Source organism: Neoarius graeffei, chromosome 27 (genome assembly GCF_027579695.1).
Source record: "Neoarius graeffei isolate fNeoGra1 chromosome 27, fNeoGra1.pri, whole genome shotgun sequence".
Taxonomy (NCBI): Eukaryota; Metazoa; Chordata; class Actinopteri; order Siluriformes; family Ariidae; genus Neoarius; species Neoarius graeffei.
Genome location: NC_083595.1, coordinates 27071585 through 27087939, shown reverse-complemented (window position 1 = coordinate 27087939; position 16355 = coordinate 27071585). Strand labels below are relative to the sequence as shown.

General features: G+C 45.8%; 1 protein-coding gene across 1 annotated transcript in view; it reads left to right on the top strand.

Annotated features, from left to right (window-relative positions):
- piezo1 (piezo-type mechanosensitive ion channel component 1) overlaps positions 1-16355 on the top strand; it is a 353209-nt gene that overhangs the window by 317753 nt on the left and 19101 nt on the right. Inside the window, exons 36-41 of the mRNA XM_060911720.1 lie at positions 10006-10161; positions 10609-10867; positions 12757-12945; positions 13059-13308; positions 13476-13593; positions 13743-13890. Of these exons, the coding sequence (XP_060767703.1) occupies positions 10006-10161; positions 10609-10867; positions 12757-12945; positions 13059-13308; positions 13476-13593; positions 13743-13890 (1120 nt within the window). The remainder of the gene's footprint in view (positions 1-10005; positions 10162-10608; positions 10868-12756; positions 12946-13058; positions 13309-13475; positions 13594-13742; positions 13891-16355) is intronic.

The window sequence follows — 16355 nt, the reverse complement described above, 5'->3', positions numbered from 1 at the left end:
TTCCTGATATTTACATTTAGATGTGTTAAATAACTTAGAACATAGCACCTTTCATGGCAGAATTTTTAGTTAGGAACAATTAGTCTTAAAGGAAATAATTAAAAGTTATTCCACAAAATTGAGTCGTACATGAGCTGATAGCTGACAAGGCACTGAGTTAGCTATAAGCCATGTATGACGAGATTGAGTGGAATAACATTTTTATTCTATCCACATTCACTGGATATGAGCAATTGTCTGCTCTGATTGGCTACTCTACTACTAGGATATCAGCTCATATATCGTGAGTAGAGAAAAAAACAAACTGGCGGAGCGTGTTGCTGAACCAACCAAGGATGAAATAAAAACTTTACTCAAAAACAAAACCCCAAAAAATAAAAAAAAATGGAATGAAAGTATTTGATGGTAAGAACATATCTTTTTTTAGATATATATTTCAAGAATTATTATTATAGCCAATGTGAGTGTGAATGGTTGTCTGTGTCTATGTGTCAGCCCTGTGATGACCTGGCGACTTGTCCAGGGTGTACCCCGCCTTTCGCCCGTAGTCAGCTGGGATAGGCTCCAGCTTGCCTGCAACCCTGTAGAACAGGATAAAGCGGCTCGAGATAATGAGATGAGATGAGATTATTATAGCCTTTTTCACAAATTGCTCCTGTCGTTTCACCGGTTTGTTTACATTCTTCATCTTTAAGCATTAAAATTTGTTTAATTTTTTTCGGACTGGTTGAAAAACTCAAAGAAGTGTGAAAATTAAAGAACTGAAATGTCCAAGGAAGAATTAAATAAATGTCTAAAGCAATTCTATACCTTGGCACGACAGCAAGACGCCACTTTCTACCAAAAAACAACACTAAAGTCAATTCGTGCAGCCAGATAGGTTTTTAAAAAGTCCACTGTAGTGGAAATTATTTTGTCAGATGTTTTGTATAAAGTTTTTATTTATCGAATTTGCTAAAAATAAAAATGCTCTGTTTCCCAAAATCCAGTGAATGTGGATAGAATAAAACAGTTATTCCACTCAGTCTCATCGTACATGGCTTATAGACAACTCGGTGCTACACGCCTCGTCGGCTATCAGCTCATGTACGACTCGATTTCATGGAGTAACTGTTAAATATTTAGTTGCGTGCACTTTGCTTGCAGTAACTCCATCAAGCTGGTGACCCACTGACATCACCAAACTGCTGTATTCTTCTTTTGTGATGCTTTTTTCAGGCTTGTCTGCTGATTGACTTAGCCAGTCTAAAACCTTCCACTTTTTCCCCCGATTAAGTTATTTGTTGTTTTGTCAATGTGTTTGGAGTCTTACTGCATGAAGAAGTTCCTTCCAATTAGATTGGATGCATTTCTCTGTAAACTGGCAGACAGAATGTTTCTGTAGACCTCTAAATTCATTCAGCTGCTACCATCATGAGCTACTGTACATCATCAATAAAGAATAATGAGCCTGTTCTAGAAGCAGCCATGCAAGCTCAAGCCATGACACTAGCTCCACCGTACTTGACTGATGAGAGTATGTTGTATGTTGCAGATCATGAACAGATCCCTTTCTTTCACCACACTTTGGCCTTTCCATCACTTTGATAAATGTTCATCTTGGTTCCAGAACATTTGATCATTTCTGTATTTCTTTGTGAATTGCAGTCTGGATTTCTGATTCTTACTGATGATGGAAGAGTTTCGCTCAGTTACTGCACTTACAATAAAGTTTCCACATTCAATGCGTTTGTGTCCAATAGATAAACAACAACAAGGATTAATATGCTCAAAGTCCCTCAGTTCCTGGACTGGTAATAACCCACAAAGTCAGTCATGTAGATCCAGTAAAGTCCCATGCGTGCAGGAGGAAAAAAGGAGCAACCTCACCTTAGTAACAAGTCTGTATGTCGGGCCCACAAAACTACAGTGCTTGCTTCAAAAACAGGCAATACACAGGAAAAGAATCCACCAAGCAATAGACCCCTTCGCATGTTTGTAAACAAACCGACCGTTGCCAGGATGCGCGCGCAGCCTGGACCCAGAAACAATGGCGCTGCCCATAGACCGGCATTATGAGCTGTCAGATTATGCAAAACAATTGTCGTTACAAGATCGAGAATGCTACATAAATAAGTTAACTCTAACAAGTGGACATCGCCTACCGGATCCGCATTTAATTAAAGAGTGGACGGACGATGTTGGTAAGTTCCCTGGTATACAATGGCCAGATATATACTCATACCTTATTGACAAGACTTCAGTGTACACCCACGAAAAACTTCGTGCCTACAAGTCTTTAGACGCATATGATTATGTCATGTGCGGGCATGTACAGAACGTGTTTTACACTGAAATTGTTTTAATCAAATTATGCCAGTGATGTGATGGCAATGTGGCTTTAGCTACAACAGCAAATACCAACACTAAACAGCAATTTGCAGGAGGTAATGGCATGAAAGGAATGATAGTGTAAAGAGTGCAGCTAAGAGAAATCAGAGCTGCGTAAAAAGCGAGAGGCAGAGACCAGAAACGAAACTGAACGAGGCGGGAGCTAGGTTAGAGCAGTAAGTTGGCATTTAGAGTGAGGGCACACAATTTTACCTTTCCATCCTTGCTTTAAAATTGTGATTTTCGGCATACACAAATAATGATGGCACAAAATCTGGACTGCTTGAGTCAAGCGAGACCTCTCCTACAAACAAAATTGCATGCTAAGCTAAGTTAACATGCTAACAATATTCATTACATTGTGTAACTATGACCCAGCTAATCAGACAAACGTTACCAAAGTATTTTGCTACATTAATAAATGAAGACTAGAAAGAATAAAAAAGAAAGATTTAATAAATAGCCTGATCTTACCTGTGATGAAGTGGGTGCTGCATTTTTGATAGTGCTTTCATCCCAGTCTACACGTTTGATGGCTTGTAGCCATAGACGTCGGCGATTTTTTGGAATGGGTGAGATCCTGCTGGAATTCTGAACATTTTAACCCCATCACTGCTACAATTCTGACACCCGAAAACACAACAACTAGGCATTTCTGAGTCTTTTTTGGGTCCAGGCTGCGCGCGCAATTTCCGCTTTCGTATGAATGACGTTTACTGCGAAGGGGTCTTGTGGCAGTTCAGAGCAGGTGGGTGGAGCACAGAGGATGGCAGGACAGAGATCAGGTTCCAATTGAGTATTTATTTTCACACTTTGCAGTATAAACTTTACTCAGACACACACATACACACACAACGAGTGTCGGTTCCGGGAAGAGCTCCTTCCGCTCTCGCTCTCCCTCCTCATATAGGGCGCGGTCACTGGGAAGACACACAAACACAGGTTAATTGCTCTCAGGTGAAGTGATTCTGCCACTTACCTTCCCTGACTCCGCCCTCCTGTCACAGACCGGCGCTTGACCACGCCCCCGCTGCCACATACCCCCACCGCCCGACTCAGGCCGGGCGCCTGTCCGGCCTGCAGCTGACTCCCCCCCCCCCCCCGACGGGAGAGGAAGTCCGCCACGACCATCTGCGCCCCCGGCCTGTGGACCACCTTGAAGTTGAAGGGTTGGAGTGCCAGATACCAATGGGTGATCCGCGCGTTGGCATCCTTCATGCGGTGGAGCCACTGGAGGGGCGCGTGGTCCGAACAGAGGGTGAAAGGGCACCCCAGCAGGTAGTAACGGAGGGCGAGGACCGCCCACTTGATTGCCAGGCACTCCTTCTCAATCGTGCTGTAGCGCCCCTCACGCACTGACAGCTTCCGACTGATGTAAAGGACCGGGCGGTCCTCCCCCTCCACCTGCTGGGACAAAACGGCCCCCAGCCCTCTGTCCGACGCATCCGTCTGTAACATAAAAGGGAGAGAGAAGTCAGGGGAGTGTAAAAGTGGCCCCCCACACAGTGCAGCCTTTACCTCAGTGAAAGCCCTCTGACACTGCTCCGTCCACTGGACCGGATCTGGCGCCCCCTTTTTAGTGAGGTCAGTCAGTGGGCTGGTGACGTCCGAATAATTAGGTATAAACCTACGATAGTAGCCAGCCAGCCCCAGGAACTGTCTCACCCCCTTTTTGGTCTTGGGCCTCGGGCAGGCCGCAATCGCTGCTGTCTTATTAATTTGGGGACGCACCTGCCCGTTGCCCAAGTGGAAGCCCAGATACCGTACTTCCACCCGCCCAATCGCACACTTCTTTGGGTTGGCAGTGAGTCCCGCCCGCCTCAGCGACCTAAGGACGGCCCTCAGGTGTTGCAGGTGCCGCTGCCAGTCATTGCTATAAATGATAATATCATCTAAATACACGGCCGCATAGGTGGCGTGGGGCCGGAGGACCCTGTCCATCAGCCGCTGAAACGTAGCGGGCGCCCCAAACAGCCCAAACGGAAGTGTGACAAACTGGTGTAAGCCGAACGGTGTGGAAAAGGCCATTTTCTCCTGGGATAATGGAGTCAAGGGGATCTGCCAATATCCCTTCGTCAAATCCAGTGTCGAGTAAAAGTGAGCCGTGCCTAGTCGATCGAGCAGCTCATCAATACGAGGCATTGGGTACGCGTCGAATTTAGACACCGCGTTGACTTTTCTATAGTCCACACAGAACCGGACCAAGCCGTCGGCCTTGGGAACCAAGACCACCGGGCTGCTCCAGTCACTGTGGGACTCCTCGACGATGCCCATTTCGAGCATGGCCTGAAGTTCTTCCCGAACCACCTTTTTTTGTGTTCGGGTAGCCTGTAAGGGCGGCTACGCACTACCACCCCCGGGGGCGTCTCTATGTGGTGTTCTATGAGGTTAGTGCGACCGGGCAGGGGCGAGAACACATCCGAAAACTCGGCCTGCAACTGGGCGACCTCCGTGAGTTGGGTCGGGGAGAGGTGGTCTCCACAGGGGACCGGAGAGGTACGTGATGCCAATGTCCCTTTTTGAACCTCCGGCCCCAGCTCTGCCTTCTCTGGAACTACCGACACCAACGCCACGGGGACCTCCTCGTTCCAGAGTTTCAGCAGATTGAGGTGGTAGATCTGTAGCGCCGCACCCCTGTCTGTTCGCCTCACCTCATAGTCGACGTCCCCGACTCGCCGTGTGACCTCAAAGGGCCCTTGCCACTTGGCGATCAATTTGGAGCTTGACGTGGGCAACAGTACGAGTACTTTATCTCCCGGTGTGAACTCTCTAAGGCACGTACCCTTGTTGTACAGGCGGGCTTGCTGTTCCTGGGCCTGCCGCAAATTCTCCTGAGTTAGGTGGGTGAGCGTGTGGAGTTTTGCGCACAGGTCCATAACGTACTGAATTTCGTTCTTACTTTGTGAAGGTCCCTCCTCCCAATTTTCCCGCAGCACGTCCAGGATGCCGCGTGGCTTACGCCCATATAATAATTTCGAATGGGGAGAACCCCGTGGAGGCTTGGGGGACCTCTCGCACTGAGAACAGCAAGGGTTCGAGCCACTTATCCCAATTACGTGCGTCCTCACTTACGAATTTCTTAATAATATTTTTGAGGGTGCGGTTGAACCGTTCCACTAAACCGTCCGTTTGTGGGTGATATACGCTGGTGCGGATCGGCTTAATCCCCAATAACCCATACAGTTCACGCAGTGTTCGTGACATAAACGTAGTGCCTTGGTCAGTCAGAATCTCTTTTGGGATTCCAACTCGGGAGATGATGCGGAAGAGTGCCTCTGCAATACTGCGTGCTGAGATATTGTGCAGAGGCACTGCTTCCGGGTATCGCGTTGCATAGTCCACCAGAACTAATATAAAGCGGTACCCTCGTGCTGACCGATCTAATGGCCCGACGAGATCCATCCCAATTCTCTCAAACGGGGTCTCGATTAATGGTAGAGGGCGCAAGGGCGCTTTTGGAATGGCCGCTGGATTTACTAACTGGCATTCGCGGCATGCCGTACACCACCTACGGACATCGCCGTGAATCCCCGGCCAATAGAATCGGGCCATTATTCGGGCTAGTGTTTTATCCTGCCCTAAGTGTCCAGCCATGGGATTAAAGTGAGCCTCCTGGAATACCAATTCCCGGCGGCTCTTTGGAATCAAAAGCTGCGTGACTCACTCTTTAGTTTGAGTGTCCTGCGTCACTCGGTATAATCTATCCTTCATAATCGCGAAGTAGGGGAAGGACGGGGTGGTGTTCGGCGGGAGCGTTTGACCATCGATTACTCTCACTTGGTCAAATGCATGCCGCAGAGTCTCGTCTCGCGACTGCTCTAATGGGAAATCCGCGAGGGATTCCCCAATAGAGAGAGGAGGAGCCGGCGGCTCCTCACTCTGACACGGAGATGACGTAGACGGCTCTGTGACAGCTGCTCCTGCCAAAGCGACACCGGGACCTCCCCCTGTCAACTGGCAGGACCCACTCTCTACTAGGCGCGTCATTAAACCCCGAAATCCCGGCCAATCAGTCCCCAAAATTAAAGAGTGGGTAAGGCGAGGATTAACCGCCGCCTTCACTATAAATTTTTCCCCTCTGAAAATAATGTGGACCGACACCAAAGGGTAGCGGTGAACATCCCCGTGCACACACAACACCCTCACCCCTTGTGCTCCCCCCAATGCCTCGTTTTGAACCAGGCTTTGGCGAATTGAGGTCTGATTACAACCAGAATCCACCAACGCCTGATATGTAGCCCCTTGGATACTCACCGGTATGCGATACGCTCCGGCCCGATCGAGGGCGGCCTCTGGCGCATCGGGGATCCGAACCACCGCGCCCACTTCCATTGTCGTGCACTGCTGTTGAAGGTGGCCCGGCTCCCCGCAGCGCCAGCCAACCGGCCCGGGCTTTCCCTCTGCACCGGTGATCTGGGGTTCACTCACCTGAGGTGGGGGAGAGACAGACACAGAAGGGAGAAATGGGAGGGCACCGCGGGTGCGGCGGGCCGGCTGGGGTGGGGCCGGCCCCCGCGGTGGGGGAATGGGGCGAGGACGGGACACAGGAGGAGGGAGAGAGAGAGAGAGAGAGAGAGAGAGAGAGAAGAGGAGAGAAGAGAAGATGCCATCTGCCGTCCTGCCGCCGGGACAGCCGCCAAATGGTCCTCCGCCAGCTCGACTGCCTGATCCAGCGACGCCGGGCAGTGGCACCGGACCCACTCCGCAGTTCCTGCTGGCAAGCGAGCGACGAACTGTTCCAGCGCCACCTGGTCGAGGATTCCTTCGGCGTCGCGGTTGTTGGCCCTCAGCCACCGCCAGCAGGCGTCCCGGAGCTGTTAGCCAAACGCGAACGGCCGGCCGACTTCCTCCAAGCGCAGCGCGTGGAAGCGCTGGCGCTGCTGTTCTGGAGTGCGCCCCACGCGCTGGAGGACGGCCCGGCGGAGGTCCGCGTAGGCCAGCCGGCGGTCGGCAGGGAGCTGTAGCGCGGCCAGCTGTGCTTCTCCCGTGAGCAGGGGGAGGAGGCGCGCCGCGCGCTGCTCCATCGGCCACCCCGAGGCTTCGGTGACTTGCTCAAAGAGCGTGATGAACGCCTCGGGGTCATCCTGCGGGCCCATCTTGGTGACAGTGAGGGGAGACAGGCCCGCGGTAGGAGCGCTGGTGGACCCCGCCGACGCGAGGAGGTGCCAGAACGCCTGTCGATCTTCTTGTTGGGCCAACACCAGGGCCTCGAACCGCTCTTCTTGCTCCTTTTGGAGGGTGAGTAGCGCCTGGTGCTGGCTTTGCTGGGCCGTGGCAAGGGCGTGGACCAGTTCAGCAAACGGGGAGGACTCCATGGGGCTGTGAGGCTGCTGTGCTCCAGATCCCGGGTTTCGGCACCACTGTGGCAGTTCAGAGCAGGTGGGTGGAGCACAGAGGACGGCAGGACAGAGATCAGGTTCCAATTGAGTATTTATTTTCACACTTTGCAGTATAAACTTTACTCAGACACACACATACACACACAACGAGTGTCGGTTCCGGGAAGAGCTCCTTCCGCTCTCGCTCTCCCTCCTCATATAGGGCGCGGTCACTGGGAAGACACACAAACACAGGTTAATTGCTCTCAGGTGAAGTGATTCTGCCACTTACCTTCCCTGACTCCGCCCTCCTGTCACAGACCGGTGCTTGACCACGCCCCCGCTGCCACAGGTCTATATACTGCACGCGAGTTATCCAGCCATCAGGGATCTTGGGAAAAAGCTGTCTCCATCCACTGACCTTTTCCACTTCTTTCTCCACTTCCTTCTTCCTGCTTCTCTCTGCCCTTTGCTGATTTCCAGTTGGTTGGCTGGGTCGATGAGGCCTTACAATTAGGAGACGTCGACCATCCAGCTACGTTACCCCCTTTCACCCCTGTAACCCATGTGGTTAGTGATGGTCAGAGAGAGATGGGTGCACATGACAGGGGCAAAGTGACTGACAGCGTAGAGACCCGATCATCAGTCTAGGCTTCTCCTACCCTTTAGAATACATCAACATACACAACCATATTAATGCATCAAAGAAAAAAGAGAATGAGCAGCATGTGGCCAGGCTTTCAACAAGTTCATTTACACAGACATTGGAGGCTGCTCTTAAAACAATACCATGTGGCTTATTATTTGCATAGTTCTTTTCACTTAAGCTTTTTTATGTGGTGACGCTACAAGCTGCTGTTATTTTCCTTGGCCAACCTGTTTGATGTCTAGTTGTTAGTACACCAGTGGTTTCTTACTTTTCAGGACATTCCAATATTTTTTTTATGTATTTCTGCTATGCCCATAACATTCACAATTTAATTTTCATCCATCCATTATCCGTAGCCGCTTATCCTGTGCAGGGTCGCGGGTAAGCTGGAGCCTATCCCAGCTGACTACGGGCGAAAGGCGGGGTACACCCTGGACAAGTCACCAGGTCATCACAGGGCTGACACATAGACACAGACAACCATTCACACTCACATTCACACCTACGGTCAATTTAGAGTCACCAGTTAACCTAACCTGCATGTCTTTGGACTGTGGGGGAAACCGGAGCACCCGGAGGAAACCCACGCGGACACGGGGAGAACATGCAAACTCCACACAAAAAGGCCCTCGCTGGCCACTGGGCTCGAACCCAGAACCTTCTTGTTGTGAGGCGACAGTGCTAACCACTACACCACCGTGCCACCCCAATTTAATTTTCAAATTTTCCCTCTCTTTTCAGCTGGCTTGCTTTTATCCTACAGACAGATCTCTGGTCTTTATGTTGCTTTATCCTTTTTAACAACTATTGCAGTCTTCACAGGCAAAAACAAGGGCTCAAAACAAGAGTAGCCATTCAGAGCTATTAATTGTTTACACAATCAATCTAACAGGGCACGCCGGGGCAACAATAAAAACCTCTCAGTCACGTTTCAGTATTTTTGATCACTTGAAAAATGGGTGGGTTCAACCAAAAGGTGCCATAATCAAAGTTGTTTTAATCAGATGTCTTCAGCAAAAGCAAAAAATTGTACTTGCTGTTTGAATACTTTCAGAGAGACAGAGAGAGAGAGCAATATATGTATGAAATCGGAAAATCTGATAGATTGATGCTGTATTTTTGAAAGTCATTTCGATTAACTTGGGGCGGCACGGTGGTGTAGTGGTTAGCGCTGTCGCCTCACAGCAAGAAGGTCTGGGTTTGAGCCCCATGGCCGGCGAGGGCCTTTCTGTGTGGAGTTTGCATGTTCTCCCCATGTCCGCGTGGGTTTCCTCCGGGTGCTCCGGTTTCCCCCACAGTCCAAAGACATGCAGGTTAGGTTAACTGGTGACTCTAAATTGACCGTAGGTGTGAATGTGAGTGTGAATGGTTGTCTGTGTCTGTGTGTCAGCCCTGTGATGACCTGGCGACTTGTCCAGGGTGTACCCCGCCTTTCGCCCGTAGTCAGCTGGGATAGGCTCCAGCTTGCCAGCGACCCTGTAGAAGGATAAAGCGGCTAGAGATGATGAGAATGAGAATTTCGATTAACTTCTCCAAACAATTTAAAAATGTATCTTCACTAATAAAGCATACACAAAGCCTGCACATTTTTGTTTTTGTAATTCAGCGTTTTATGTTGTTCACTCAGCTCAGATCTGTAGGTTATCTGACCTTCTCCTCTCTCTTCAGTGCTGATGAGTTGGATGACATCATTGAATCTGAGGATCCACGACCCCACAGCAGCACGACACTATGCTCCCAGCCCACTATAGAGCTGGAGTCAGAAACTCACTTCCTACGACACCAACGCAAATCCAGAACAGCCAGCGAACTGCTTGCAGACAGGTAGGACTCTGAGCACACCCCATATGAGAGATTAATTCCTCTAATTTAGTATTTATCTTAGGTATATTTTTTCTTTTTAGTGTGTGTGTGTGTGTATAATATTATTATTAGTAGTAGTAGTATTTTTTTTAATATATATATTTTTTTACTTGTGTGGCTTGATATGTCCTCTTCTGCTGCTATAAACAGGAAATTTCCCCATTGTGGGATAATAAAGGTCGTCTTGTCTTATCTTATCTTATCTTGCACTTTAAACGCTACAGGAAAAAGAAGTTCCCAGCTATAACGACAAAACATGCTGCTTATGAAGAGAACAAAATATCTTGTTTTTGTTGCAATATTTTGACCTGAAATGTTCCTTTTAAATGATGTTTTAAACCAGAAAAACATAAACGAAAAATACAGAATTGTATGCATTTTTTATGACCTGTGTTTGTTCTGTTCCAGGCCCTATGCTATTGAGGAGCTGGTACAGAGTCGAGATTTTTACGCCTCTCAGAACCGGCTGCTTAAACTCATCTTTGCGCTGTGCAACGTCTTGGCTGCGCACTCGGAACTGGTGTGCTACTTCATCATCGTGCTGAACAACATGGTCACGGCCTCCGTCATATCACTGGTGCTGCCTGTCCTCATCTTCCTGTGGGCTATGCTGTCAGTGCCGCGACCCTCTAAGAGGTTCTGGATGACTGCCATAGTTTACACAGAGGTGGGGAACACACCGAGTGGATCAAGCTCTATTGTGCTGCCCTGTGCTGTGTTGTAAACAGATCAGAAGATATGAAAATGTTTTATCAGCTGAGGTTGTTTTTTGGTCAGTCAGGACTCGGTTCTCAAATCATCCACGTCCTCTCCATGTATAGTAAATCATCGGAGGTCATTAAATATTTTAACAGTACCGAATCAATAAATGAACCAGTTTCTGTGTAATGAATAATAAGTTACAAACTTGTTTCACTCACTGATTGGAAGATCCTTCAGTCCCACAAATCCTTTGCTGTGAAAGAAGGGTGATTTTTTTTTTTCAGTCCATCATTTTCCTTTGATTTAGAACATCTTAGCATATAGAGCGGCGGCTACAATTATCGACAGTCCATAATTATCGGCACCTTTTCAGATTTACTAATTAAAAAACAATTTTCCGAAGGTGAGTTTCAGTTACAACAGTTATTATTGGTTAATTAATCAACCGGAAGACCCGCCTCGCCCTTTGATCTTGTCATCTGATGACACAGCTCGTTACTTGAGATGGAATTTTTTTAGCACAATCAGCAGTTTGATGAAAACCCAGACGTTATCATCACAGGTAAGCATGGTGGAAAGATCATGGACATGTTTTTACTGATCAAATTCACCGATATTTCATGATCTCCTTGTCGAAACCCTACTTTGTTTCTTACTCTTTCATTTAACAGTCGCCATTTTGTATCTAAACGCGCGTTTGAGAAGTCACATGAGGTGTCAGTAATAGCGATCACTTTCACCAGTGTCCACCATTATCGACACCCTGTGGATTTAAGTGACATTTCTAACTGTTATGGATCGATCTTTGGGTAACATTGTTGAAGTAGATGAAGTACTTTTAAAAAAAAATAAAAGTGCTGTGATTTTATAATATTTTTTTCCCTGATTCATAACAGAATGGAATGCTTATAGAGTATTTGGAATCCGATTGCAATAAATAGAATTAGACCAAATATTAAATTCCTCGCGTATAAAAAATTACATGCTTGAAATATTAAGATTTTACTATTCCATTCAGAAAATATTTTTTTCCAGTTTGTTGTAAATAACTACCACATATTACAATATCAGTAGACATTTTATATTTTGGTCCGAGGAATGACATGCGACCTTTGACCTGGATGTTCATGTGGTTACAATGTCAATTACCTGTTGACGTTTATTGGTAAACTACAAAACTAGAAATTAATACAAATGATGAACAAAATGTGATCTATGAAAATATTTAGAAAGTGGGTAGAAAGTGGAACAAAAAGATTTTCTGACACACGTTCAACATTATCAGTTCATTTGTTTGCCAACATTAGAATTACTTCCTCATTTACATAAGCACCGACATCGATATATTTGTATAAAAGATATTTTGTACTAAATATAAGTCTATATAAAACACATTTTAAATAAAAACTATGTTTTGTTAACTTAATACCACATACCGATTCTTCTTTTTTTTTTTTTAAATAATTAATCATCCGGTGTCAATAATTGTGGAACGGTGTCGATAACTATGGACAAAGGTGTTGATAATTGTGGAACGGGAGTCAACTCATTTTTTTCCAGTGGAAGTTTAAGTAATTATTCATGCACAATTTACGTATCAAAAGTCTTTTTCTACTTTTGCAATGGCCAAAAGCTCATTAAGGTGTTGATAATTGTAGTCACAGCTCTAATAGATAGATAGATAGATAGATAGATAGATAGATAGATAGATAGATAGATAGATAGATAGATAGATAGATAGATAGATAGATAGATAGATAGATAGATAGATAGATAGATAGATTCTAATCTAATATATATGCACTGGATATGAATAAATAAGATACAATTTCTGTATGTCTTTCTCTTTCCAAGGTCATGGTGGTGGTCAAGTACCTGTTCCAGTTTGGCTTTTTCCCCTGGAACAGTGAATACGAGATGAGACGAAACGAGAACAAGCCGTACTTTCCTCCACGGATCCTTGGCCTGGAGAAAACTGACAACTATATCCGTTATGACCTGCTACAGTTGCTGGTCCTTTTCTTCCACCGCTCTCTGCTCCAGGTAACCCACGCCCTTCCCACTGTCCAACATGGGATATGTAGTTCTCATCTCAAGAACAGTCTTGTATTTGGGTGACCATGTTGGTTCAGACTGTCTGGTTCTCTCCGTATCAGTGCTACGGGCTGTGGGACCAGGAGGGACCTCTGGAGAAAAAGAGCACAGAGGAGAAGAAGAAGAAAGCTGAAGAGGTGATGGAGGACAAAACCGCTGAGACTGACGAGGCCGAGCCTCAAGCAGACCTCAAGACAGAAACCCAGACTGGGCCTGAGGAGACCCAAAGTGCAGAATTAACACCTGAACCTGAAGAGCCCAAGAAAAAAGGTGGACTTTTGCGCTTCCGCAAAAAGAAATCCTCAGAAAAAGGTAAAGAAGTAAAGTTCTGAAGCTTCACTCACTACATTTGGGAAAAGAGTGTAGATATAATTTTAGGCTGCTCTGTTGCTTTAACACACTTTGAAGTTGTATGTGTTACTTCATAAGAAATATAAAGGAGTTTTTTGGGGTTTTTTTTCTTTTTAAATCTATCCCAGATGCCACAGCAAAAGAATCCAAGAAGAAGAAGAAGAAGGCCAAGGGCCAGCGCAGAAAAGAAGCCAGTCAAAAGCTAAAGGCTTTTGGGGAAAAACTCAAAGGCTTTTTCATCTCTGTGTAAGTAAAACTTTTGTTCATTTATTCTGGATTGATTGGCCCAGTTAAGATGCTGCTTGAAAACAAGTGCATGTTTAATAATGTAAAACCCTTATTAATAGTGTATCCACTTCATCTCTCTTTCTTTTTTTTTTCTTTCTCTTGTTCAGAGTGAGGAATACTTATAAGCCAACACAGACATTCATCCACAACATCCTGCATGCTGAGTACCGAGCTGCCACTGATGTCTATGCTCTGATGTTCCTCACTGATGTGGTGGACTTTATCGTCATCGTGTTTGGCTTCTGGGCTTTTGGAGTGAGTATGAATGTATTTACCGTGTTTGTATACTGTGTGATTTGATAGGAACATCTGTACACACATTCATTCATACAAATATCCAGACAATCATATGGCAACAGTGCAATGCATAAAACTATGCAGTTATAGGTCAAGAGCTTCAGTGAATGTTCACATCAAATATCAGAATGGTGAAAAATGCGATCTTGGTGACTTTGACCGTCTATCCATCCATTATCCGTAATCGCTTATCCTGTGCAGGGTCGCGGGCAAGCTGAAGCCTGACTATGGGTGAGAGGCGGGGTACACCCTGGACAAGTCGCCAGATCATCACAGGATTGACGCATAGAGAGACACAACCATTCACACACACATTCACGCCTACGGTCAATTTAGAGCCACCAGTTAACCTAACCTGCATGTCTTTGGACTGTGGGGGAAACCGGAGCACCCGGAGGAAACCCACGCGGACACGGGGAGAACATGCAAACTCCACACAGAAAGGCCCCTGTTGGCCACTGGGCTCGAACCTGGACCTTCTTGCTGAACCACTACACCAGCGTGCCGCCCTGTGACTTTGACCATGGCATGGTTATTGATGCCAGATGGGCTGCTTTGAGTATTTCAGAAGCAACACACAACAGTCTTTCGAGTTGTCACAGAATGGTGCGGAAAACAACAACAAAAAAAAACATTTAGTGACAGTTCTGCAGGCAGAAACACATTGAGTTATTTACATAACTCAAATAATCACTCTTTACAACCATGGTGAGCAGAAAAGCATCTCAGAATGCTAAATGTTGAAATGGGCAGGCTGCCAATCCTCTTTCCACTCCTGTCAACCAAGAACAGGAGTCTGAGGCTACAGTGAGCACAGGAAAAAGAAAACAAGTAATGTTTTTCAAGTTCCCAGTTTCCATTTGACATGTGTCTGCATGATGTTATGCATTGCGCTGCTGCCATGTGATTGGTGGACTGGATAATTGCATGACTGCGCAGGTGTATTGGTGTTCCCAATAAAGTGGCCGTTGAGTCTAGAATCTGAGTCGCACAATTGGTCAGATTTGTTAAAACACTTTCAGCATTCCAGTATGTTGTCTTCTTTGCTGTTTTTTATTGGCTGCAGTTCAAAATGTATTTGGGAGTCCCAGTCACAGTGTGAATGATACCTGTAATACACCTAAATATCTATTGTAAAGTCCAATTTCTTACAGTATTGATGTGCTACATGATAAATATATAGTCAGCAACCTTTAACTGGAATTTTCTTCATACTTCAAGAGAGACGAATATCCAGCTAATCTAATCACCATTAACGACAAAGAGATTGAAAATGTGAAAGATTTCATCGACTCAGGTGCTGCTGTAACTTATTCTGAACCTGAAACACCAGATAAGGAGACTGAAAGAAGAACTGGGCTAGCACACAGCAAATTTGCTGAAATTAAGAAGCTGCTCTGCAATTGTCATCTTAAATTAACCATCAGGATGAAGTGCTTCTCCACCTACGTTAGAAGCCGGCTATGTTCCTGCTGTGAGTCATGGACTCTTACACAAAGACAGTATAAAAGACTTGAGTCAGTATACACTCAGTTTCTTCGACGTATGATCCAGAAAGTCATCACGCAAAGAAATGGAGGAAGCAAGAAAGAGATCGAAAACTAATGACGAGGAGAGCGGTGCTGGGCTCAACTGGCCGTGGAAGTTCAATCCGGAGAAGTTTGACAGTGATGTAAAGCAGAGAAAATATCTGAGTCTGTCAAGAAAAGAAATGTCCACTGGGTTGCTCATGTGACGAGGACGTCCAATGAAACATTAACAAAACGTCTGATGTTTGTGCATGAAAGATATACAAAGACTGGATACCATCACAAAAAGAGTGTGGAAAATGTAATCAAAATGCAAGAAGATTTGGAAAAAATGATAGAAACATTTTTCAAAGAAAGTTTATCTAAAAGGAAGCGGGACGGTCAGACTAACCTAGAACAAGCTAGTGCCTTGAGTTCCAAAGGGAATAGGTCAAGAAGTGTGTGTGTGTATATATACACTACCGTTCAAAAGTTTGGGGTCACTTTGAAATGTCCTTATTTTTGAAAGAAAAGCACTGTTCTTTTCAATGAAGATCACTTTAAACTAATCAGAAATCCACTCTATACATTGCTAATGTGGTAAATGACTATTCTAGCTGCAAATGTCTGGTTTTTGGTGCAATATCTCCATAGGTGTATAGAAGCCCATTTCCAGCAACTATCACTCCAGTGTTCTAATGGTACAATGTGTTTGCTCATTGCCTCAGAAGGCTAATGGATGATTAGAAAACCCTTGTACAATCATGTTAGCACAGCTGAAAACAGTTGAGCTCTTTAGAGAAGCTATAAAACTGACCTTCCTTTGAGCAGATTGAGTTTCTGGAGCATCACATTTGTGGGGTCGATTAAATGCTCAAAATGGCCAGAAAAATGTCTTGACTATATTTTCTATTC